This window comes from Fusarium mangiferae (genome assembly GCF_900044065.1).
Source record: "Fusarium mangiferae strain MRC7560 genome assembly, contig: FMAN_scaffold014, whole genome shotgun sequence".
Taxonomy (NCBI): Eukaryota; Fungi; Ascomycota; class Sordariomycetes; order Hypocreales; family Nectriaceae; genus Fusarium; species Fusarium mangiferae.
This window is the reverse complement of record NW_024573934.1, coordinates 1,277,082-1,299,809: the sequence shown is the minus strand read 5'-3', so window position 1 is coordinate 1,299,809 and position 22,728 is coordinate 1,277,082. Positions and strand designations below refer to the sequence as shown.

General features: G+C 42.9%; 9 protein-coding genes and 1 non-coding gene across 10 annotated transcripts; 3 read left to right on the top strand and 7 right to left on the bottom strand.

The window, feature by feature from the left end:
* Positions 1-4,128: 4,128 nt before the first annotated feature.
* On the bottom strand, positions 4,129-4,929 carry FMAN_14739 (uncharacterized protein; the record flags this gene model as incomplete). The annotated part of the gene is made up of 1 exon (XM_041822968.1): positions 4,129-4,929. The coding sequence occupies one exon, from the start codon at positions 4,927-4,929 to the stop codon at positions 4,129-4,131; it is 801 nt and encodes a 266-aa protein (XP_041688595.1).
* A 515-nt stretch (positions 4,930-5,444) lies between these two features.
* Positions 5,445-6,087, bottom strand: FMAN_14740 (uncharacterized protein; the record flags this gene model as incomplete). The annotated part of the gene is made up of 2 exons (XM_041822966.1): positions 5,445-5,576; positions 5,656-6,087. 2 exons carry the CDS (start codon positions 6,085-6,087, stop codon positions 5,445-5,447), a joined length of 564 nt encoding a protein of 187 aa, XP_041688594.1.
* Positions 6,088-6,386: 299 nt separating this feature from the next.
* FMAN_14741 (uncharacterized protein) lies at positions 6,387-8,191 on the bottom strand (the record flags this gene model as incomplete). The annotated part of the gene is made up of 2 exons (XM_041822965.1): positions 6,387-6,657; positions 6,711-8,191. The coding sequence occupies 2 exons, from the start codon at positions 8,189-8,191 to the stop codon at positions 6,387-6,389; spliced, it is 1,752 nt and encodes a 583-aa protein (XP_041688593.1).
* An 859-nt stretch (positions 8,192-9,050) lies between these two features.
* FMAN_14742 (uncharacterized protein) lies at positions 9,051-10,563 on the top strand (the record flags this gene model as incomplete). Its single annotated transcript, XM_041822964.1, has 4 exons — positions 9,051-9,363; positions 9,423-9,927; positions 9,999-10,319; positions 10,389-10,563. The coding sequence occupies 4 exons, from the start codon at positions 9,051-9,053 to the stop codon at positions 10,561-10,563; spliced, it is 1,314 nt and encodes a 437-aa protein (XP_041688592.1).
* A 261-nt stretch (positions 10,564-10,824) lies between these two features.
* Positions 10,825-13,482, bottom strand: FMAN_14743 (uncharacterized protein; the record flags this gene model as incomplete). Its single annotated transcript, XM_041822963.1, has 1 exon — positions 10,825-13,482. The coding sequence occupies one exon, from the start codon at positions 13,480-13,482 to the stop codon at positions 10,825-10,827; it is 2,658 nt and encodes an 885-aa protein (XP_041688591.1).
* A 1,281-nt stretch (positions 13,483-14,763) lies between these two features.
* FMAN_14744 (uncharacterized protein) lies at positions 14,764-16,343 on the top strand (the record flags this gene model as incomplete). Its single annotated transcript, XM_041822962.1, has 4 exons — positions 14,764-15,045; positions 15,095-15,149; positions 15,197-16,000; positions 16,051-16,343. 4 exons carry the CDS (start codon positions 14,764-14,766, stop codon positions 16,341-16,343), a joined length of 1,434 nt encoding a protein of 477 aa, XP_041688590.1.
* A 204-nt stretch (positions 16,344-16,547) lies between these two features.
* FMAN_14745 (uncharacterized protein) lies at positions 16,548-18,451 on the bottom strand (the record flags this gene model as incomplete). The annotated part of the gene is made up of 8 exons (XM_041822961.1): positions 16,548-16,665; positions 16,740-16,824; positions 16,897-17,320; positions 17,368-17,497; positions 17,551-17,672; positions 17,724-17,809; positions 17,866-18,290; positions 18,351-18,451. The coding sequence occupies 8 exons, from the start codon at positions 18,449-18,451 to the stop codon at positions 16,548-16,550; spliced, it is 1,491 nt and encodes a 496-aa protein (XP_041688589.1).
* Positions 18,452-19,290: 839 nt separating this feature from the next.
* FMAN_14746 (uncharacterized protein) lies at positions 19,291-19,887 on the bottom strand (the record flags this gene model as incomplete). Its single annotated transcript, XM_041822960.1, has 1 exon — positions 19,291-19,887. One exon carries the CDS (start codon positions 19,885-19,887, stop codon positions 19,291-19,293), a length of 597 nt encoding a protein of 198 aa, XP_041688588.1.
* Positions 19,888-21,507: 1,620 nt separating this feature from the next.
* On the top strand, positions 21,508-21,798 carry FMAN_14747 (uncharacterized protein; the record flags this gene model as incomplete). Its single annotated transcript, XM_041822959.1, has 1 exon — positions 21,508-21,798. One exon carries the CDS (start codon positions 21,508-21,510, stop codon positions 21,796-21,798), a length of 291 nt encoding a protein of 96 aa, XP_041688587.1.
* Positions 21,799-22,439: 641 nt separating this feature from the next.
* Positions 22,440-22,511, bottom strand: tRNA. Its single transcript has one exon. It is a non-coding gene; the product is annotated as a tRNA-Arg (tRNA).
* Between the last annotated feature and the right edge of the window lie 217 nt (positions 22,512-22,728).

Below are 22,728 nucleotides of genomic sequence, written 5' to 3'. Positions count from 1 at the left end.
AAAAGTTAACTTAATTCCTTTAAACCTTTAAACCCTGCTATTACCCTGCCTTTATCTTAAAACTCTATTTATAAATATACTTTATATTAAAAGCAGTATCCCTTTTACTATAATAACCCTTTTAGCTATATTAAAAAGCCACTTTTTATATATATTTAAGTTACCTATAAAGGCAATAAGGAAAGCAGTCTGGTTTAATTTAAAGGGATAACCTTTCTTTAAGACCCTTTTTAGGTCCTTTAGATTTAATAGCTTATTATTAATTTAAGTTAAATTAATTAGGCTAAAAGGGCCTATATAATAGATTAATTTAATTAAGTTATAATTAAAAATAGCTATTTTAATTAAATTAAATTAATACCTTAATAAAAAGTTCTTTTTAATAGTAGCTACTATTATATGGATTTCTTTTAGTTCTTTTCTATTAGCTTCTTATAAGGCAGGCCTAGTAGCTATATTAAGATTATAGCTAGTTATATAGTAGGCCTAATTATATAGCTATAAGCTATTTATATATAGTAGGTATTATATTAATAGCTATAATTATTATTAATAGCTGTAATTAATAGGTATTTAAGTTAAGAAATGTATTTATAAGTTTATGCTTAATCTCTTATTTAGTTAGGGTCTAACTGACCTTTAAGTGGAAGTGTAATGAATTTGGCCTGGTATTCTTTTAGCTAGGGTAAAGGAAAAAGGCTAATATAGCTACTAAGGGGTAAACCTACAGGCAGTATTAATACTGCTTAGTTAAGGCAGTAATTGCGCTATTAAGGTAAATAAACTTTATATAATTTTAACCTTAAAGATATAGGCCTACTATAAGGGCCTTATTATTTAAGCCTTTATATATAAAGTTAATAGCTTAATAGCCTTAATAGGCTAATAATAAGGAAAAAATAAATATATATATATATATATATATTATTAAATACTAATTAATATAAATTTATTTTTTATAATTTATTTTACTTAATAATATTAATATTAACTTTATATTTTTTTATTTATTAATTTTAATTATTATTAATTATAATAATAATATTTAGCTTATAATTATAGTTAGTATTATTTATTTCTTTTATTATTATAAAAATTACCTTTTAATTTTTTAATAATATATTAAATTTATAATTAACTTTTATTTAATTAAAAATATTTAAAAGATATTACTTAATAAGCTTATAGTTAATTTTAATATAAATAGTTTTTATTTTATTTATATTAATAATATATTAATATTTAGCTTGTTTTTATAATTATAAATTAATTATATACTATATAGTATAATTTATTTTTTCTTTTCTTTATTAATATTATAACTTTAAGTCTTTAACTTTTAATAGCCTGCTTAAATCTATATAAAACTTAATATATTTTTCTTTTAAACTCTATAATTACCTCTCTTTTATCTTAAATTTTATAATATACTATTCTCTTTATCTTTATACTCTTATAGTTTAAGACTATAACTAGCCTATTATAATAATTTAATTCTCTTTAATATACTTTTAGCCTATAATTAAATAGCCTTAAATTACTTATTATATATATTACTATAAAGGATATTAATAAATACTAGCTCTTTGTAGCTTAAATATATCTCTTTAAGTATTTTTTCTTTAAGTTTATTAAGTTCTTTTAGCTTTTTAATAAAAAAGGCCTTTATAATAAAAGAATTCTATTTATAAAGAGATTATATAAATAAAAGGATTTTATAACTAAAGGCTATTAACTTAATATAATTAATATTATTTATATCTTTTTAAATAATTATAATTTTTATTATTTTATTATATAGCTTATTATAGCTATTTTTATTAATAGTTTATTTAATTTTATTTATTATATTATAGCCTTTTATTTAATATACTTTATTATATTAAAATAGCTATAAACTTCTTTAAAGTATTATAATAATATAACTATAATATTATTAGCAGTTTTAATATAAAGTTAAATTAAATAACTTATTATTAAAGTATACTAAATAATTAAAGTATAATATATTATAAAAGTTAATATAAAACCTTTAAAGTAAGGTTATAAAAAAAAGATTCTTTAATTTAAATTACTATTTTTTTATTAATATTACTTTATCTATTTTTAGATATAAAATTAATTAGTTATATACTTAAGTATATATATTTAATTAATAAATATTAATTTAGCTTTTATTAATTAATTTATATAAAAGTTAACTTAATTTCTTTAAACCTTTAAACCTTACTATTACCTTATATTTATCCTTAACCCTTATATAAGCAGGAAGAAGTTAAGTATATATTTAGCCTTAATAATTATATTTTATAGCCACTTTTTATAGCTAGCTAAATTTAGGCCTAAAAAGGCAGCTAGAAAGGTAGCCTAATTAGTTATTAAGGTCTTGCCTTACCTTATAGCTTTTTTTAAGTCCTTTAGTTATAATAGCTCTTTAGCTAGCTAATTTAAAGATATTATATAACTTGAAATATTTAAATTTATATAATTAATTATATTAATTAAGATATAGTTAAAAATAGCTATTTTAATTAAATTAAATTAATTTTTTAAAAAAAAGTTCTTTTTAATAGCTATAGCTATTATATAAAACTTATAGTATTTATAGCTTATAGCTTTTACTAGCACTAGTTTAATTATATTAATAAGGTTATAATTAATTATATAATAGGCCTAATTGGCCTGCAGGCTATTATATAATATTATAATAGTAGCTATAATTAATATTAATAATTATAATTAATAGGTTAGGGAATATACTTTATAATAGACTTAGTTTAGTTAAAAAGGTTAATTTAAGATCTTTTAGGTAGGGTAAAGAAAGAAGGCTAATATAGCTACTAAAGGACCTATAGGCAGTATTAATACTGCTTAGTTAAGATAGTAATTATATTATTAAGGCAGATAAACCTTATATAATTTTAACCTTTAAAATATAGGCCTATTATAAGGGCCTTATTATTTAAGCCTTTAGATAGAAAGTTAAAAGTTTAATAGCCTTATTAGGTTAATAATAAGGAAAAAAAATAAAAAAAAATAAAAAAAAGATTTTAGCTAATTAAAAAGTAAGGCTTTTTAATTAAATTAAATATATTTAAACTTAAACTATAATTAAGGCAGCTAACTTAATAATATTAACTTAATAAAGCTTTATTACTTAAAAGGTAAGAAATATTTAAATTATAATAAATTTTAAAAATATTTAAAAAATTTTTTAAGTTAATATATAAACTTAAAAAAAAAGAAATCTTTAATAGTTAAATCTTTTTATTTTTTAACTTCTTTATTACCTTTTTTATATTATAACTTTTAAAGAAATACTTTATTTAATCTTTAATTTATTATATCTTAAAGCTAGAATTTAATATATTACTTTAAAAAGCTCTTTATATTACTTTTTTAAATATATTTTATTATATTATTAAATATTAAATAAAAAAATTAACTTAAAGTAAACTAACTTAATAATACCTTAATCTTTTTTTTAGCCTTACTTTTACTTATAGTTAAGATCTCTTTTTTAAGCTAGGCCAGTAAGGTTATAAATTACTATAATAAAGTAAGTATTTTTTATAGGTTTTTAATTATATAAAATTATAATAGTATTATTAACTTTAAATAATTCTTAATAGTTATATTATCTAGCCTTTTTTTTATTAACTGCCTTTTTTATTAATTAAGCCCTTAAGACTAACTAAAGCTAATATAGTAGGTTATATATAACCTAATATAATAGCTCTTTTATATAAGTAGTAAAGTTACCTAGACCGTATTGAAGGTGCCTATTTATATCGATTGGATCATGGCCTAAAAGACAACAAGCAATCTCCCCCTTCAACTGCGGGGAAAGCTTCGACATTTGATACCCTTGGTGGGCCCTAGAACCCAGCATCCTGATGTCATTTGTTCAGGGCACCGGGGTCAGTAAAGATAGCGCGTGCCATAAAAGAAATGCCGTATCCCATACGCTTAGTGGGTGCTGAGACTCTCAGATGCGAAGGCATCTAACTGTGACAGTATTTCGCCTGGCAAAGCATAGTCAATCGCTCACACCATAAGATGAGCTCACTAACGGAGTTCTATTGAGCCAGGTCAAGTACTCTGCATATTGCCATCCAATTTCATCAGCTACTTCTGAACGGATCCCTCACCACGTTTCGCATTATCAGGAAATCGCCCCGTCTCCTCCAACTCATGCCAGAACCCCACTGTCTTGAACCTCTCATACCACTCCCTCAACCTCCCAAGCCCCTCATCCTCCAAAATAAATTCACTCCAGCTCAACTCCGTGTGTCTCACCGTCGCAGCGAGCATCACGTCAGCCATGCCCGGACCTCCGTCAGCCGCAGGCGTAAGCCAACCAGTTGCAGCAAGATTGTCAGCCGCCATACCCTGCAGCGTTTTGAAATGCCCTTCGAATTCCCGTCGGGCGCGACGTCCGACGGAGAGACTGAGCTCAGAATCAGGGATGCTCCAAAAAGCAGCCATGTATGGAGCGCAGTTGATAAGCCAGATTCGTCCGGCGTCTGTGGCCAGGGCGATGTAGCTGAGGGCGTCCTGAGGAATAGCTCTGTCGATGGGATCCGTAGCCCACATTTGACGGTACTTGTTCTCGTCAAATACCTCTTCCAGATAGTTAATGATGCTCCACGTCTCGTGGATCCAGATTGATCTGCCACTCTCGGTATCATCAAGACGGAGTGCGGGCACTTTGCTACCGGATGGCAAGAGCTCTTCAGGGTCTTCCGAAACGAAGCTATCGCCAGTGAAAGTAATGGGTACTATTTTAAGATTGGTTTCATTGGTCTTTCCATCATACAGTTGCTCGACAGAAGAGCAGATGCCCTTGGAGAGAAGGTAATAGGCAATTCGTTTTGGAAAGTAGCCTCCGATCCAGAGGAATAGCGTGTGATTGTAAGTTGTAGACATGATGCTGGCTCGTGATAGTAGGCGCCAAAATCTTGAACTTGCATCATGTTTGTGGGTCTATCGCATATATATATATATATATATTTATGGATATCATTGTGATTTTGATTCAAGTACGTGCTTATCCAGGCAAATCTATTTGACCATTGATCAACATTGAGCCGTAGGTTAGAGTAAGTGACCTCGCCTCTCTTGGTTCATCTAATGGTGGTCAGACCAGGCGCGTGCTCACTGTCATCACCTTCTCAGCTCCGTCGGACCAGTAGAACGGACTCCTTAGGTTTCGCTATGAAGAGGATCATCATGGAATATTTACAACCACTTCACACGTCAGCCATCAGTAAATATGACTAGTGATGGCGACTTGGAGCAAAAGGATCTACGGCTTAGTCTAGAATTGAAGCTCCTCTGAATTGTAAATCCACTCTGGCTAGTATCGATTGTTCTTCAGATTAATATCTTGATGGCAAATATGAGAAAATTCACCCGATAAAGTGTGATATCATGGCAACTGTTTAGACTTGCTTCGTGGCATGAAGATAGGCAGCGACATCTGAGGAGAGAATGCCATCCGTGACCAGTTGATCCGCTGACTCAACCATCCATGTTTGGCAGTTCCTTTGTACGATTCTTTTCTTGGGGGCTTCCTATGGATAGTCAATGCGTTAGCCAAAAATTTGCCACTATAATCCCTCTGATAGGCATGATCAAAGGCGAAACACTTACTTCCTTAGTAGTGTCATTTAATGTCTTCTCGGGCACCTTGACCTTATGTAGGCTTTCCTCAAGGATGCACATAGGCATTGACCCTTGGCCACGAAGCATCAACTCTTGGTCGACAAACTTGCCTTGAAGCCACTGGAGTGAAATTCGAGATGAAGGTGGATCGTGAGTCAGGTCATGGTTCCTACGAATCTGGCGTTGGAATCCGCTGCGGACATCGCCAATAGCCTCATACACGATACCAACTGACGGACTCGAGCTAGATCGGACAAAGTATGCCCAGTGATCGTTGAATGGTGCGCCATTATGCTTGATCAACTCAAGCAACAGGCCTCCAGTGGGGCCGCTCTCAGAAACAACTGGCGCTTGTGGAGTTGAGCGGTCACCAGCCGAGGGGGCTCGGAAAGACAGCGGTGCAGGGGGAGGCGGCAGCATCTTTTGTTCGAATGGGCAGGAGGGTCTTGGTGAAAGTCGAAGCAGGAAAGGAGTGTATATGAATGGGTTATGCGCGAGATAATTATGGAAGAAAAGGACTTGCAAAATCATGGCGGCCTCCCCTCGTCATTGGTGTGTTGGTTCTGTCCTCAACTTGTTACTTGGATGCCTGAGACAAGTGGGTCGCCTGCATCGGCTTGGAACGGTCAGGCTGACAGGGCAGGACTCTTAAAATGGTCCATATTCCGATGCTACCTATGTACATTCCCATGAGCCTCTTATTCTGATAGTTACTGATACTACTTCTCAGAGCTACTATTGTTGCTACTAATTATCTGCTGAGGTGGTAAATCGCGGCCAAGATCGTCATGGGTAGCATCCCACTGAGCCACATCAGAATTGGGTACCCGCAAAAGGCGATGTATATTCGCGCCATTGTCGTCCACGGATATTGCTTGGGATCGAATGCTGTAGTTACCCCAGCGTGGGAGGACCTTCATCCAAACGTAGTAATAGATACCGCAAACGGCCATGATTCCGATTCCGACAATCATGTAGGTACACCATAGGCTGCGACTTGTTGTTGGTAATTGATCTTAATTGGATCTGAAGGCAGTACTCACAAGCTAACTGTTCCGGCATAAATGCCGCCCTCTGGTGGAATCCAGGGCATGACGAGCAGAAAGGCCTGGGCCAAGAGGTAAAGTATAACAAGAGCCCACCATGCTCGGAAGTCGGATCTGGGAGTACCCGATCGAGAGCGGCGGCGGCGGATTAGTAGAAGGCCAACGCCCATGGCAGCGTGAAAAATGGCGTCTGGGTACGTCTTGAGAGAGACAACGAACTGAAAGGCGTCACCTGCTGGGGGAGCGACGATCATCAGAAAGGTGAAGCCCCATTTGAGGAGATATGGGCCGATGGGAGTGCCAAAAGGTTTAGTTGAGACCCAGAATTCTGTCCATGGAAGGACGCCTTGACGCGCAATCTCGCGAATCTGACGGGACTGACTGATAAGGACAGCGAGAAGGTTACCAAAGGAGCTCAGGAGGACACAAAAGTTCAGGGCAGATTCAGCGGATGATCCAAAAGCCGTCCGAAAGAAAACTGCAGCGGCCAGCTCTTTAGATTCTAGAAAGATGTCCTTGGGGACTGCGGCAAAGTAGGCGACGTTGCAGAGGAAGTATAGAGAGAAGACAATGAGCAAGGAAGCGGTGGCATTCTTTTTCAAGGTGGGGATGGGATTCTTGATCTCATTTGCCATGCTGAAAGCGTTTTGCCAACCTGAGAAGGCAAATGTGATGTTGACCATGGCCTGAGATAGACTGTAACCGCTCGATGTAGTGCCTTGAAAACCATGGCGGAAGTTAATGCCCGGGTTCTCAATCCGGCCGAAATGGCCTGCGAGGATGACAAGTCCCGAGATGGAGATGAAGAGTAGCAGAAGCAGCTTCAAGGCACCGATAACGTTGATCGCCCATAGTGAATACCTGTTATGAGCGATAACAGTAATGACGGCTAGCGTGTAAGCTGCAATAGCAACGCCCTTGAGTTCCCAGGGACCAGGATCTCGGCCAACAATACGCCAGAGGTAGTTGGAGAGGACAATCGCGTTGCTGCTGCTGAAGGACAGCAGTGCAGATTGGACAGCGAAGGCGACAGGGAAAAGGTGCTTGGGTCGGGGGAAGCCCTGCTCAAGCCATACAACCTCGGACCCGCTGCGGTTGGGGAAGTAACTGGTGAACTCCATGTGGACGGCGAGTCCGGCGACAGCCAAAAGAAATCCAATGACCCAGTAGACGAGAGCTAGACCGACTGAGCCCGTGAGGCGTAGGATGGTAGCTGGCGTGGAAAAGATGCCGGTGCCGACCATGTGATTGAGGTTTAGGAAGATTATAGTCAGCCAGTTGACGTGGTATCCCAACGGCGATCTTGTTTCGACAGGAGCGCCGACAGCCTCCTGGTATCCCGAAGCGCCATTTCTAGCTGTTTGGCGTACATATGCAAGATCGCCATTACGAATGATGGAAGCCTCGGAGTCCGACTGTGGGTGCTCTGGAACAGCATGGCTAGTAGCCTGTGACTTTGGACTAAAGGGCAGTCCCATGCTCGGCTGTCAAGCAAGATGTAAATGCGTGTAATATGACAAGTTCGGTTGGGCTGAACGAGGAACGAGAGCATTTGTATCGTTCAGATCCGCCCTGATCGCCAAGAGCCCGTCTGTTGTGGCTCCAGCATCATCGTTACATAACATCACGGCTCAGGCTGGAAGTAACGACCCTTGACTAAGAGAGTGTCTAAATTAGCCGTTTTATCCCCATTAAGGTTAAGTTTAAAGTTACGCCATTGATATTTGGGCTTAAAGTACAAGGAACGCAAATAAGCGTGCTAAAGTCACAGAGTTGCGCCATCTGTGATATTATAATTGACCGAGCTGTTGTTAGGTCATGAAGCCTCCATTGACTCCCGCGGGTATATCTGAGCAACATTACGGGTGTCGTTTATTGATGTGTTGGTAGTATCTCCCGCGGGAAGGAGTTGTCTAATGATTGTCCAATGAGTGGTGATCTACTATATGGCGTGCTTATAACCTAGCATAGTCGTGATGCAGTTTGAGGGGTAAACAAATAGGACCGAGTTCGTCTTTTAGTCAACGTCAATCATGATAGCCGCTTTGCTTTATCACGACACGATTCATTTGTGTAAGCGAGATATATAGTTACTTTATGTATTTATTTATTTCCTTCTTGGGAAATTTGTTGGCCATGCCACGTCCTTGTCTGGTGAATGGCGTGATATAACCCCCTCGCTTTGTTTGGCGTTTCGCCGATCCGCCACCAGAGTGCACCCAGTTCTTATAAACCTGACAGCACTATCACTTTATATACAAAATATAACCAAGCGAGTAGACCATTTTATTCACCCTTGATACCAAACCTCATTCAGACGTTATTGTTCAAGCTACCATGGCCGCCACAGCTACTATCTCTGCTCTCCCCCCTGCGTCCGCCCCAACCTTTGGTATCACGCCTGCTGCTTTACCCCCACCTGGTCAACCAGATATCTCCTACCACCCCGATTGGGACAAACACCAAGCGCGTGTAGCTCGACGGACCCAGACAGAGGCTCTCACTAAATCTCTTCCCGAGGGATTCCCCAAGGAGCTCAAGGGAGACCTCGTTTGGGACGGAGAGACTCTTGCCCAGAAGTATGACTGGACGTATGTTCTTTCGGTTGATCAACTAGAGGAAATTGACAAGGCCCTTGCACACTTTAAATGTCGGTATTTTCTAGTATATGGCTTGGTGTACTATGACTGACAGGATGCCGAGAAATAGCCCTCAACATCTCCAAGGGCTATATCACACAAGAGACCTTTCCCCTCCCCACGCTACATGGCGAGCTGCGCCGTTTATCTCGCGAACTACACTTCGTACATGGTTTCTTTGTCATTAGAGGCTTAGACGTTGATCGGTACTCCCGTGAAGAGAACATCATCATATACGCCGGAGTTTCCTCCCACATAGGCTCGATACGTGGCCGCCAGGATGCTTACTTCCAAGGCGAGCGCGCTGATGTCGTGATTGGACATATCAAGGACGTTCGCTCTGGTCTCGGCGAGTCTAGGGACAAGACCAAGATCAAGATTGGAACACCTGCCTACACTGCTGACAAGCAGGTCTTCCACACCGACTCTGGAGATATAGTTTCTCTTTTTGCCCTTTCCACGGCCGCTGAAGGAGGTGCCAGTCGCTTGGCTAGCACATGGCGTGTGTATAATCACATTGCTGCCACACGGCCAGATCTCATTCACACTCTAAGCGAACGCTGGGACGCAGAACTGTACGTCAAATGTCCTGATGTGCCAATCCACAACGAGGAGACTACGTTACTGATTGCATTCGGCTGTACAGTTTCACAAAGACGGTCAACGATACCGACAAGTTCATGAGCCGCCCACTAATCCATTATCTGCCTGCCAGCGCCGATGGGAAGACCCCTGATAGAATCCTTCTTCAGTATGGACGGCGCTACTATGTCGGCTTTGGAGAGATACCTCGTGGCAAACATCTACCACCTATCACTGAGGCCCAGGCCGAAGCTCTCGACACGCTACACTTTCTGGGAGAGAGATTCGGTGTATCTACTAATTTTGAGAAGGGAGACATGCAGTACGTAAACAATGTGGCCATTTTCCATGCCCGTGACGGTTTCACCGATACCAAGGATAAACAGTGAGTGCATTCCCCTGTCTTGTAAGTTGCGATATTGAGATCAGAAACTGATGGAAACACCACGTGCAGGAGACATCTGCTCCGAATATGGCTTCGTGATCCTGAGTATGCATGGGAGACGCCTGCGGCACTTGCCTCGAGATGGGAGCGAGTGTACGGTGGCGTGACGCCTGAGTTGCAAACATTTCCTCTGGAGCCTCATACCCGTAGTGAAAGCACAACAGCGGCGCAATCGTCATCTTAGGTGCAGATACAGAGATCTGAGACATATAGGATAGATTTAAACCCTGAGCAACCTTTACATAAAGGTGTGACGTTCGACAGGTCGGGCACATCTTCAGTTGGATGATTGCTTAGCTTGTTATTTACGATCAAACTGGAGCTACCGAAATTTGAGCAAGAATACAAAGAGAGCCTTACCTTCATATCGCGATAATATCATGGTAATTGACAGAACTTATAAGAAACCGTTCATATCTCCACCGTGTCTCCTCGTGGCTGTGCCTTATCCGCCAAAATGGACAAAGGGGACCCAGACAAGTTTCTCCATATTTTCATCACCCTCGACACAAGAAAGAATGTCTCTTGACAATGTCCCTTCTCTCTCGCCGCCGACCATCCGATCCAGGCGCTGCTCCGGTGCACTTAACCACTTGTCTCGGAGCTGCCTCATAGCTTTGTGCAGACCCTTGCAAACAGACCTGTCTAAGAACCCTTCATCTCTTATCGACTCGTACACAGTCTGTGATATTTCAACACATGACTTATCGCTGACTTCCCAGAGCGTACCAATTACATGGCGAAAACCCGCTAGCTGACATGCGCTGATCAGGTGAATGCTCTCATCGAAGAAAGCATCTCCTCCAACCTGACCTGTCCCACAAGCGGAAAGATATGCCAAGAACGGAGCATGTTTCCGAAGGTTGATATCCATAAGTTCAGATACTGTCAATATGCCATCGGTCAGAAGCAGTCCGCTTTGAGAAGGGTTGCCATCCGTCTTGCCATGACCAGCAAAATGAAAGACTTTGCAGTTTTGAAGCTCTTCCAAGACAGCCTGCTTGTGCTGCTTGGGAACGCGAGACTCGAGGTTCATTGACTTGCAGATTTTGACGATAGCTGAGACCTCTTCTTTGACAAATGGAAGCTTTATCTGAGCAGCGGTGTCTTCCATGGCTACTAAAACAGCTTTTTCTTGGACTGAATCTGAACGAATCTTTCGGCCGTTGATAAGGGCTTGGATGGATGAGCTGTACGATGAGATCACTCTATCCAGTACTGTCTGAGTTGACCCTAGATAATGATGTCCAAAGGCGTGGAATGGGAGCCTACTCAGTCTGCCAGTTGGAATCCACCAGATGTGAGGCCAGTCATCACCTGGTGGAGGGCCTTGAATACCAAGTGCCTGGAGAATAGGGTTGGCGGCTACATCCCAAAGCCATTGCAGCATGGAAGGGCTAGTTAACGAATTCTGACTCTCTTTCTCGTTCATCTTGTCATTGGTCAAATTGGGCAGCGATAATGATCTAATTTGATGTGTCTCGACAAGAATCGCGTCACACCGAAATTTGCTGAGGTTGACAACCACGATAGGTCCTAGACTGGCCACCGCTCGGATGTCATCTTCGTTTGACGATTCCAGAAAGGCACTGAACCCCGGATGTTTCCGAATCTCCAGAATGAGACTGTCTAATTCGACACTTGCCTCGTCTCGGTTGTTTGCAATGGCTTGAGCTGAGATCGAATTGCCACCTTGAATGGGCTTATCGAGAATCTGGCTAAGTTCCAGGAATCGTTCTGCGAGATCAGGATGAATCTCTTCTAGTTCGATAGCATCCACACGGATCTGTTCAACTGCTGAGGCAATTACTCCGCGACCTTTCTCAAGTACGCTTAGTGCAAAAAAGGGCTTTTCGCCAGCGTGAAGCGCCACAGCTGCGGTATCGCGAGCAAGGTCTACTATTCGACTGAGCATACGTTGCTTGTCGACGAAGCCAAGCGACCTCGGGGTCAGTTGCGGCAATAGGCCGAAGGTTGCCTGAGAAGCACTAAGAGCATGCTGCCATTGAGAGGCATGTGCGTACGTCTCAAAGAGAAACTTTCCAGCTGAAATTCTTGTTTGGATGTTGGAGTTAGAGTGGTCCATAGCAGACCGATAGAGATTTACGGCAGCGTCAAAATCATCCATGCAATTGGTCAAGGTGTGGCGGTTCCAGTAACAGTCTGCAAGATTGTTCATGTATTGAGCAAGACTGGGGTTTCCTGGTTGAGCGACAGTAATGGATTTGTGCCCCATCTTGATAGCCTCTTCAACGTCATTCGCTTCTCGATTTCGAATATACCGTTTCACAAGCCAGATGGAGAGGTTATTCGAAAGACCATGAACATCTGCATGGCCTTGTGGTAAGGAGTTCAACGCCTCTTGTGTGAGTTGAATTGCTTCATCAAGGTCATTTGTGTCGCCTGCCCTGAGGTAGCGATCTCCAAGGTGACCAGCAAGGTTGGACTTCAAGAGAGCTTGATCGTTTGGTTCCTCTCCGCCAGCTTTGGCGATCCCACGACAGATGTCAATAATTTTGTTGAGCTCTGCAAGAGACCCTGTTCTTCCATATCGTTGGTGTAGCTGGTTTGCCAGAGTATTAAGTCGCGCTGGTCTCTTGGGGCTATCAAGAGGAGTCAGGTCGACGGCTGACTGAGCCACTTCTATTGCCTCTTCAAGATCTATAGAGGACCCTGTTCGCTTGTAGCGCTCTCCTAGGTGATTTGCCAAGTGCATCAGCCGAGAGGCTCTGGAATCATCTGAGTCTACTGCCACGTCAATCGCTTGGCGTGCGACTTGAATAGCTCCTTCGAGATCAGCTAGTGATCCTGTTTGGTCGAATCGAATCGCCAAGTTAACACCAAGGCTATCCATGACAACGCCTCGGTGAATGTAATTGATCGGAGCGGTATCGATTGCTTCTTGCCCAAGCTTGATCGAACCCTCCAGATCAGCGAGTACCCCAGTAGCGGTAAATCGACGACGTAGAGCATTCCCTAGCTCGTGAAGCCAGATGATGCGATCAGGGTCATCTGCTGGTGCTACATCGACAATCTCTCGGGCCATGTCAATGAAATCATCCAGATCATCTAGGAATGGTCTAGTTTCACTTTGTTGCGGCATAGAGATGGATTTCCTGTTGACTTCAGCCGCGCGCAGACTGACAGATGTACTCTCGTACTGGTCTTGGTATGTGGGACTCACAACAACCAAATCAAACGAACAAGACCGGTTAAGTAACGATTTTGGATGCCTAAAGGACGATGCTGAGGGACAATCTGACGCTTACGCACTCGTTCTGCGGCCTTTGCATATTTGTGGCTTATCTTTCACCACTCAGAGACAATGGAAAATCAGGCTGTAGGCAGCCTTGCCAAGTTGTCTCTCGGGAATGATGACTTGCATCTCGGAGTAATGGAGCCCGAAGGCCAATCTATTTTCCGAGAGAAAACTTTGCATCAAGGCTCATTCATGCCAGCGTCTGGTATATAATGGCATGGAATTGAGGCTATTATACAGAGCTTCGGTGACCGATCCATTAGGCTTGATGTCGAGATAGCGTGTCAACCCTCCCTCCTGGTACGTATCCCCCGCAAATATCACCCCCGCATCTCCACCGATTGACTCTAAACTCTAAATTATCCCACCCGAGCTGTTTATAAATCATGAACTGCCAGCAGAAAACATTAACTACCACCTTCGCGATAGAGACGTCATAAACAGAAAATCACCCAGGTGTCTGTTATGTCATAAGATACCAGATACTGACTCCACAGCGTGAGTAGTGCTTAATCCTATGTGAGGCACGCGATATAAGCTATTAGCTTACCTATAAGGTCTATTGACTTAAAATAATACTTTAATTTTCTATTTTAGCCTTTTGATTTAATATTATTAAAAATTCTTCTTAAGATATAAGCTTATATATTTATTAGAAACGTAATTATTAATTAAGGCTATTTCTAGCTATAATATCTATAGCTAAGAAGGACGCCCTCTTTACTTCCTAATCTCGCTGTTAAGACACGGCAGTTCAGGATGCTCAATAGCCGACCTCATGCAAGCAGTAATCATTCTTATCTGTTATTGAGATCTGGTGACCCAAAAACAGGTACTGTATCTATCAGCTAAGCTGAAACAATCATAGTTCATGTGGGATCCCGTTAGTAGCCTCGGTTGGGGAACTTGGGGAAGCTATCTTCCCCTCCGACTTGACTTCTTCAAGAATGATCTCCGCATTTTGAAGTCCCGCGCCAACTGCCGAACTCTCATCCGGTACTTCATTCATGTTTAGAATCAAGTGGGTTATCTTAATATTTAATTCATGCTTCGGTGTGTTAAGTCACAAGTACCATCTCAGTTGCGAGCCATACGTCACGCTAACACTCAGGTTTCAACGTCAACATGGAAGATTTTACCTCATTTGTTAATACTGTTAACGGCGCTTCCGTCAATGGAAAGGTGACACAGGGAACAGATCCTTCGACGAGACAAAAGCTTTGGGATGTCCCAGTTGCATCGTCTGACGACATCGAGAATGCAATTTCTGCAGCCAAAACTGCCTTCGCACAGTGGTCTAAGACGCCCTGGTCCGAGCGACAGAATGCCCTACTTGATGCGCGAGATGTCTTGATTTATCATAAACCTGCATTGGCGCAGCTGATCACAAAGGAAGGAGGAAAGCCTGTGAGTGGCACCTTTACTTGGGCTACCTCAACAGTTCTGACCGTCGCAGATCCAATTTGCCACTCTCGAAGTTGAGCATTCGATCAACTTCTTACAGTTTAATGGTAGGTTAGGTCTTCGCCAAGAGGAAAGCTGCTCTAATAAAGCACAGCGAATCAGGAGCCACTTCAAGAGCAAGTGATCCAAGATGACGACGAACTACGATTGACGATCCGAGAGAAGCCACTGGGTGTCATCGCAGCTATCTGTCCTTGGAATTATCCCTTGGTCCTCTCCATCGCCAAGGTCGCCGCAGCCCTCATAACTGGTAACACAATCATTGTGAAGCCCTCGCCTTTCACTCCCTACTCCATCTTGAAGGTCGTCGAACTACTGCAAGGTGTTTTTCCGGCGGGTGTTCTCCAAGCCCTCAACGGCGACGACAAGCTGGGACCTGCACTTTGTCAGCATCCAGGAGTTGATAAGATTACTTTCACTGGCTCTACTGCCACAGGAAAGAAGATTGCACAGGTGGCCGGAAATCTTCTAAAGCCCGTCACACTAGAGCTTGGAGGCAACAGCGCGAGTATTGTCTGCCCAGATGTCGATCCAAAGATCGTGGCCCCGCAAGTGGCAATAGGATCTTTTATGAACTCAGGCCAGCTTTGCGTGGCTAGTAAGCGCGTTTTTGTCCACGAAGATATCTACGATGAGTTCTTAGAGACAATGGTCAACACGGTCAAGGAATGGAAGGTAGCACCTACGTCAACCCTCGAGCCCGGTATTATGCTGGGCCCTATTCAGAACGAGATGCAGTACAGCATCGTGAAGGGCTTCTTCCAAGATTCAATCGAGAACGGACACTGTTTCGCGCTGGGCGAGAAGCCAAATGACAGTGGGGACAGCTTCGTCATCAAGCCTGCGATTATCGACAATCCTCCCGATGACGCTCTCGTCGTTACGCATGAAGCCTTCGGTAAGATTTACAAACTCAATCATCTCGATAAGTGATTAATATTGTTACAGGCCCCATCGTTCCATTGATGAAGTGGAAGACTGAAGACGAAGTTATCAAGCGAGCCAACAACACGCTATCTGGTCTTGGAGGAGCTGTCTGGTCAAAGGATGTTGACCATGCACAGCGGTTAGCAGACCGCATTGAGGCTGGCACAATCTGGATCAACAGCTTTGAGAAGCCTTTGCCCCAAGCTCATCTAGCTGGTCATAAGGAGAGTGGCGTTGGCGGAGAATGGGGCCGACGGGGGTTGAGTGTGTATTGTCAGCCCCAGGTGATTCATTGTTACAAGTCTCAAGTATAAGAATGTGCGACCAATAGAGAGCTCTGCCCGCGAGTGTCCCGGCTACTTACGTTGCCAGAGTTACCTTTTCCATCGACGTGAAATCCATACTAGCCTAAACTCACCATAAACATCTTGGGATGTATTCATTATGCCTATAAAGGTACTCAAGGCTCTTGGGTTGGTGATCCTTGAATGTATCTCATCATTGGTACATATGGCTGTCTACAGAACCATTTTGAACTCCGGGTCTCGATCATCTCCATAACCAGTATATTGGTTGTGCTTCCCGTTTTTCTTATCCCGGTTGGTCTTTGCACACCAAAGTACGTTGAGCAAGACACTATGGGGCCAGTGAGTTAGATAATGCTTCAAGCTCCGGTGCATGTACAACAGTCAGTTATAGGAGACACTTACGCGACCCACGCATAGCATAGCAACCCTAAGATCACTCTATGTCCTCTGTGGTATAACGGACCATCCTTCGAGGGATACACGAAACCTATAAGAAACAGTGGTTAGATCCCATGATAGACGATCTACTTTTTGCAGGTATGGTAGAGGGCAGTCTTACTTGCAACAAAACCACCACAGTTTGCGACAGCCAGCTGCAAGGCCGAAGTTGTAGCTCTCTTGTAGTGGCCGGCCGAGTTGTTGGAGTTCCAAACCAAGATGCATGGCACAGAAGCGTACATGCCCAGGGCCATCAAACACGTCATCGCGAATCGAGTGTTGGCTGCTTGTACATTTGCAATAACAGCGTAGCCAACAATGGCAATCGGCAAAACGACAAGGATGATGAGACCGCGGACTCTTGATCGATCCGATATGAACGCAACGAGAACTGAAGGCGGGCGCAAGTTAGTTGGGGACTGCGGGAGAACGGATTTCCTTGGCTCACCTGTGACCGGGGTAGCGACAGCGTATGGAATTACACTCCAGAGTTGAGCTTGGTTGGCGCTTGATGCAATATGAAGGTCATTGACGATGGTCGGAAGCTATAAAATTCAGTGGTGTGCAATCAGATGGAGACAATGACACGTACGAAGAGACCGAATGAGTAAAGGCCGGATAGAATTGCGAAGTAAGCAGTAGATGTGAGCCAAACTTGCACATTAAAGACTCCGCGGCGCACTTCACCCCAGCTGAACTTCTCGTCGAGCTCTGACGCCATGCTATCAAACGTCGTCAATTCAGCTGATGATCAAGATGTTATAAGAGAACTTACGTTGTGCCGCGGTCTTGTTCCAGTCGCTTGACGGCCCATTCTCTCTCCTCTGGGGTGAAGTATCGTGCGGTTGTTAGATTGTTTGGCAGAGTGAAAAACACAATTGATCCAGCAGCGACGGTCTGTGATAATGTTTAGCAAAGGCTGTGGTCATTGTTAAAATCAAAACCTACCATCAGTCCCTCGATGATCAGGATCCATCGCCAACCTTCTAGGTCACCTCGCGGGCCGATGGCAGCAAGTCCACGAGCAAGCAGTCCTTTATACCGTCAGATAAACAGAACCAGATTAATTTGCTACCCCCAGATAACTCACCTCCGAAGGCTCCGGAAAGCGATGCCGCCGTGTAGAATATACCAATTCGCAACGCCAGCTCACCGCGTGTGTATATGCTCGAAAGATAGAGAACCATTCCGGGTAGTAGACCACCTTCTGCCACACCTAGCAAGGCTCGTACAGCTGCAAAGCTGGCGAAGTTGCGCACAAAGCCAAGACACATGGTGATGATTCCCCAGACCACTGTCAGAGTAGGCAGCCAGATCCTGGGCGATACTTTCTTGAGGACTAGATTACTGGGTAGCTCGCTGAAGACGTAGGTGGCGTAGAAGACGGCCAGGCCTTGGGAGTACTGTAGATTGGTGAGACCTAGATCTTTCTCCATGCCGATAATCTTCGCGTTGCCGACATTCGTCCTATCGAGAAAGGAGCATAAAAACAACAGTGCAAGAGATGGGAGGACTCTAGGTAACATGATCAGTTGGTGATGCGCCAGGTGACGGATGGCGAATGGATGAACCTACCGCGTGTCGGTCTTGAACAAAACTCTCCTCGTGAGACGCGCATTGTGCTCAATGTTCTCTTCGAGATGGTCCATCTCCTCGTGCTCGGCCTTGAAGTCCATACTGAGCTGTGAGATCAAAATAAGACTATAGAGGTTTGTCAAGCTTGGCGTTATGCATATGGCAGCAACAGAATGGACTTGGCATGAATTATTTAAAGGTTTTCCCCAGACTCCAGGTTTGCGGGGAATTACAGGCGAGCGGACCCCATATGGCTTGGTCTAAACCGAACTTGTGGGGGATCATCCTTGTTGGAGGTGCCGGTATTCCGAGATACTTTTCGGCATCCAATAGTAGCACCGCCAAGGAGAGTGTTGCTACGCTTCACTGTAGATACGTAAGCGGGCTAGACCGGTATAGATGGCGGTCTGATAGTATCGTGACTATGACGTTTCCCCTTCCCGGGTCCAAATGTAGCCCCGTCAGTTAGAGCGCTGCTACTCTGACTGCGTACGTTCACTGGAGCTATGGCTCATACAGACGTCTATTTGATAGGGATGAATGGCCTTACGATTAGTATTCATCTCTCCGGCGTCCACAATTGGCGCCGTTGGACAAGCACTATAGAATTTGTTTTGCGGAGGCTGACAAATGGATGGGTCGTAGTTGAGAAAGGGCCCTTTCAATATTGATAGTACGGTGGTAGAGACTGTAAAATGCAGGGACTGCACACTAAAGGATACAAGGTGTAGCGACCGTAGAGAAAGACAAAGAAAAACAAACCATCCACTTCAGTTATCGGCAGCCATCAACAAGGATTCTACTCATCCAACAACAATGTAAAAAGGTCCAAAAGCTCCACTGCTTGAGTTCTGATGGACATTGGTGCCCCTATCATTGCTGCCGTTGAGTCTAGCAGGTGAAACTGACCCGCAGACAACACTGCTCGCCAAGGGCTCTTCTAGTCCTTCATGCCGAGACAGAAAGTCCAACCGCCAAGATATGTCCCGTGGGCGGCTGAGACACAAGCACCAAGAGTAACAACAGCCGCAGGAGTAAGAGTGCCAGCAGAAATAGCTTCTTCAGTAGCAGCAGCAGCTCCACAGGCAGTAAGGGCAGCAACGTAAGCGACGGTCAACCCAGCGCCGCAGACACCACAGCGAACAGAAGGGCAGCCAGCGAGTCGGCGTCGGTGATCATCCTCATGTTCAGAACGATACTGAGCGATCTTGGAGTCAATTTCCTGCTGCAGCTTCTGGTGGTTGCTCTGACGCTTCTCAATTTTGGTGTCAGATTCCATGTAAGTCTTGAGGTTCTTCTTGACGTCCTCAAGGGCAGCGATCTTGTCAGACCGGGGCCAAGATTTGATGTCTTTGAGGCTGACATCAAGGAAGTCTGCCCATTTGTTGACATTGATGGAGGAGACATCGGACGTAGAGAGGATCTCGTTGATGTCGGTTTCTGAGATACCAAGCTTGGTGGCTAAGTCCTTGACGGTAAGCAGAGCAGAGGCAGTTGCGGTGGCAAAAGCCCAGAACATGATCTTGATAACAAGCATTTTGATAATTGTGTTAAGTGAAAGTTCTTAAGGTAAGATGAGAAGGGATGATGGTGATGACGATAGAAGCAGGTCAGTTTGTGGATAGATAGTCCCTTCTTATACTTCTCTTTGTTTGACTCACAAGTGTCTGTCAGTTCCATCAACCCTATACCTCATCGACTTGCGCGTTTCGTCAAGACCTGCCCAGTTCTCCTGAACTTCTCGTGATAACTAGTCCCCACGTTTGAGTCGTCTCGTCGTACAGCTTGCTGGTCACCTTTCGGCATTTCTGGACAACTTCTCGTTGTCTTTCGGCATTCATAAGCCCCATTAAGTTGACTTGGATAGGAGGTGTTACGATTCCAATAGCATGGAAGTAAAAATGAGACGATGATCGTCTCCAAGGCTGAGTTTATCTTGAGACGTATGTCTCGATTAGGAAGGCAAAACCACTTCGTGGTCCACAGAATTCCTTCTATCAAACTTTCTCGAAGAAAGCATCCAGCGGCAAAGCATTCGGCAGTTGCATGAAAGCAACTATCGGGACGGATAGAAGCTATCACGGTCTTACAGTTTGAACTTAAGGTTAAGAGCATGACGTACCATTCCTCTGAAAATGGAAGGAGCAAATTAACCTTCGTAGCCTCGCAGGGATCAACCCAGGAATAGGGATGATTGTTTCAAAGTCAAAGCACAAGTCAAGCTAGTCCAAGAGCCGATCTTAGCCGGGTAGCAAAATATACCGCATGTATATACCACTACTGCTATGAGGATTAAACTTCGAGTAGTACGAGATATTCCTAGAAACAAGTTTAACTAGCTAAACTGATTCTCCACGAATGGCGACAAGGGAGATCAAGCAAGATATGCCAATGCCGGTGTTTCATTTAGTGAACTCTAATCTTAAGTAAGGTTATTCATTGTGAAGGCACTCTAAGAAGAGTTATGAGAACAAATACGAGCAGCCTACTAAACTACGGCAAACACTGCCGGCTAGTCTGAGGTTGCCATGGCTTAATATCATAGATAGGACGTATTCATCTTATTTATTAAATCATAGGTAGTAGACCACTCTATTTAGAAGTGGAATTTTGATGCTTTCACTATTAGAAATTTAACATGTAAAGATGAATGCTTAAAGATCTTGCAGAATAAAAGAAGAAGTAAATCAGGAGAATATTGGAAATGAACTGTGCGTCATTGTGAGAACTAGGTTATAATCCTTCTATTTTGCCTATGAACAAGTCTGCCGGCTTTCACTGTAACTAGGATGTTGATAGGAATCCTGTTGTCCAAGCTCGTGAGGGTGTGAAGGTAAGAGATACGGCATCTTGGCATCAGTATCTGCTGATAGTCAAACTCACGGCCTCGTACGTGAAGTATCAGATGTCCGGTGATCTTCGGGATGATTACTCGGCATTTCGTTTATGGTAAGGGGGTCAGGAATAATATATAAACAGAGTATAGTACCAACCCTTCTTCTTAGGCCAAAACATACAAACCACTTCACAGTCTCACAGATCTCTGTACACTTGGAACACTCATTGAATCTCTCACTCCAACTCACTGTCAACAGACGTAAGATATCCAGAATCATATCTCATACCTGCAGCCTCTAATACTCGGAATAGTTTCATCATGCAAATCGTCACTTCAACCATCTTTGTCACCCTCCTCGGTGTTGCCACCGCTTTCCCCGGCCTTACTCCTCGCCAGAACTTAAAGAATGGAATTCTCATCTGCCCCAATGCTGAGGCAACCTTCGCCGACCCGAAAGTCAGCATGGGTGCCGTTTGCACCCGCACTTACAGCTGCCAATACGGCAGTGATGGTATCAAGAGCGGCAATATCTGGACCAACTCCTGCACTGGCTGCCCTCCAGACCAGAACGTGAACTCTTTCGGCAACTGCGTTTTTCAGTACGTTTGAGACTTTGTTATACGAGCCTAGAAAGGGCTTTGGGATGACTATATGGAGAAGCTACTAGTGGGAGGGGAGGATAAAATGTAATAAACAACAAAAAAATTAGAAAAATAAAGAAAAGATGTTGAAGTAGACCAGTGTTCTTGTCATGTTGGTGCAAGTAGGTAATTGCTTTAAACATAGCGTATGCCTGCTAACTAACAGGTTTCCCTTAGCCCAAGCTGCACTCTACGTCTGCCTCCACCACCATATCAATAGGGACCCCGGACATGCGATATGCATATAAGGTTTCTCAAAAGGTCAATTACCGCTGCACCCCTGAACCTTGGTTCCATGGCAGTTAGCTAGACGATGACTGCAGATTAGCAATTAACGTTGCAGTCGGGTTGCGTACTAAAATAAGGTAGATGATAAGAAACCTTAAAGCAATTGGTGACGTTTCATCTGTCGATCCCTGTTCCGAACTTAACACGAGATACCCGATTGAGCGAAATGAAGCGATTTTAACTCCTATCTAAACTTAAGCATATCTGTCTAATGATGAGGGGAACAAATCGAAATGCAATACATCTTATTAAGTCAGTTTCGATATGGAATAGCAAAAAGTAAATCTTGGAATTCACTACCCGTACTGGAGAGCAAAAGAATGATCACGCTGGGGATCGAACCCAGAATCTTCTGATTCGTAGTCAGACGCCTTGCCATTGGGCCACGCGACCGATTTATGAATGTCCAGCTCTGATATCAGCCTATACGTCCCAAGGTGACAGTTACTCTGGCTTCCTCGCAGGGAAAGTACTGTGCCAAACAACAGCTCGCTACAAAGAACTATATTTAAATAGAGCAAGCAAAGATATATACATGTCCTTTGTTTAAGGGTGTGTTTCTGTGGATCTTGTTGAACTTGAAGTGTAAACACTTTGTCTAGGTTTATGT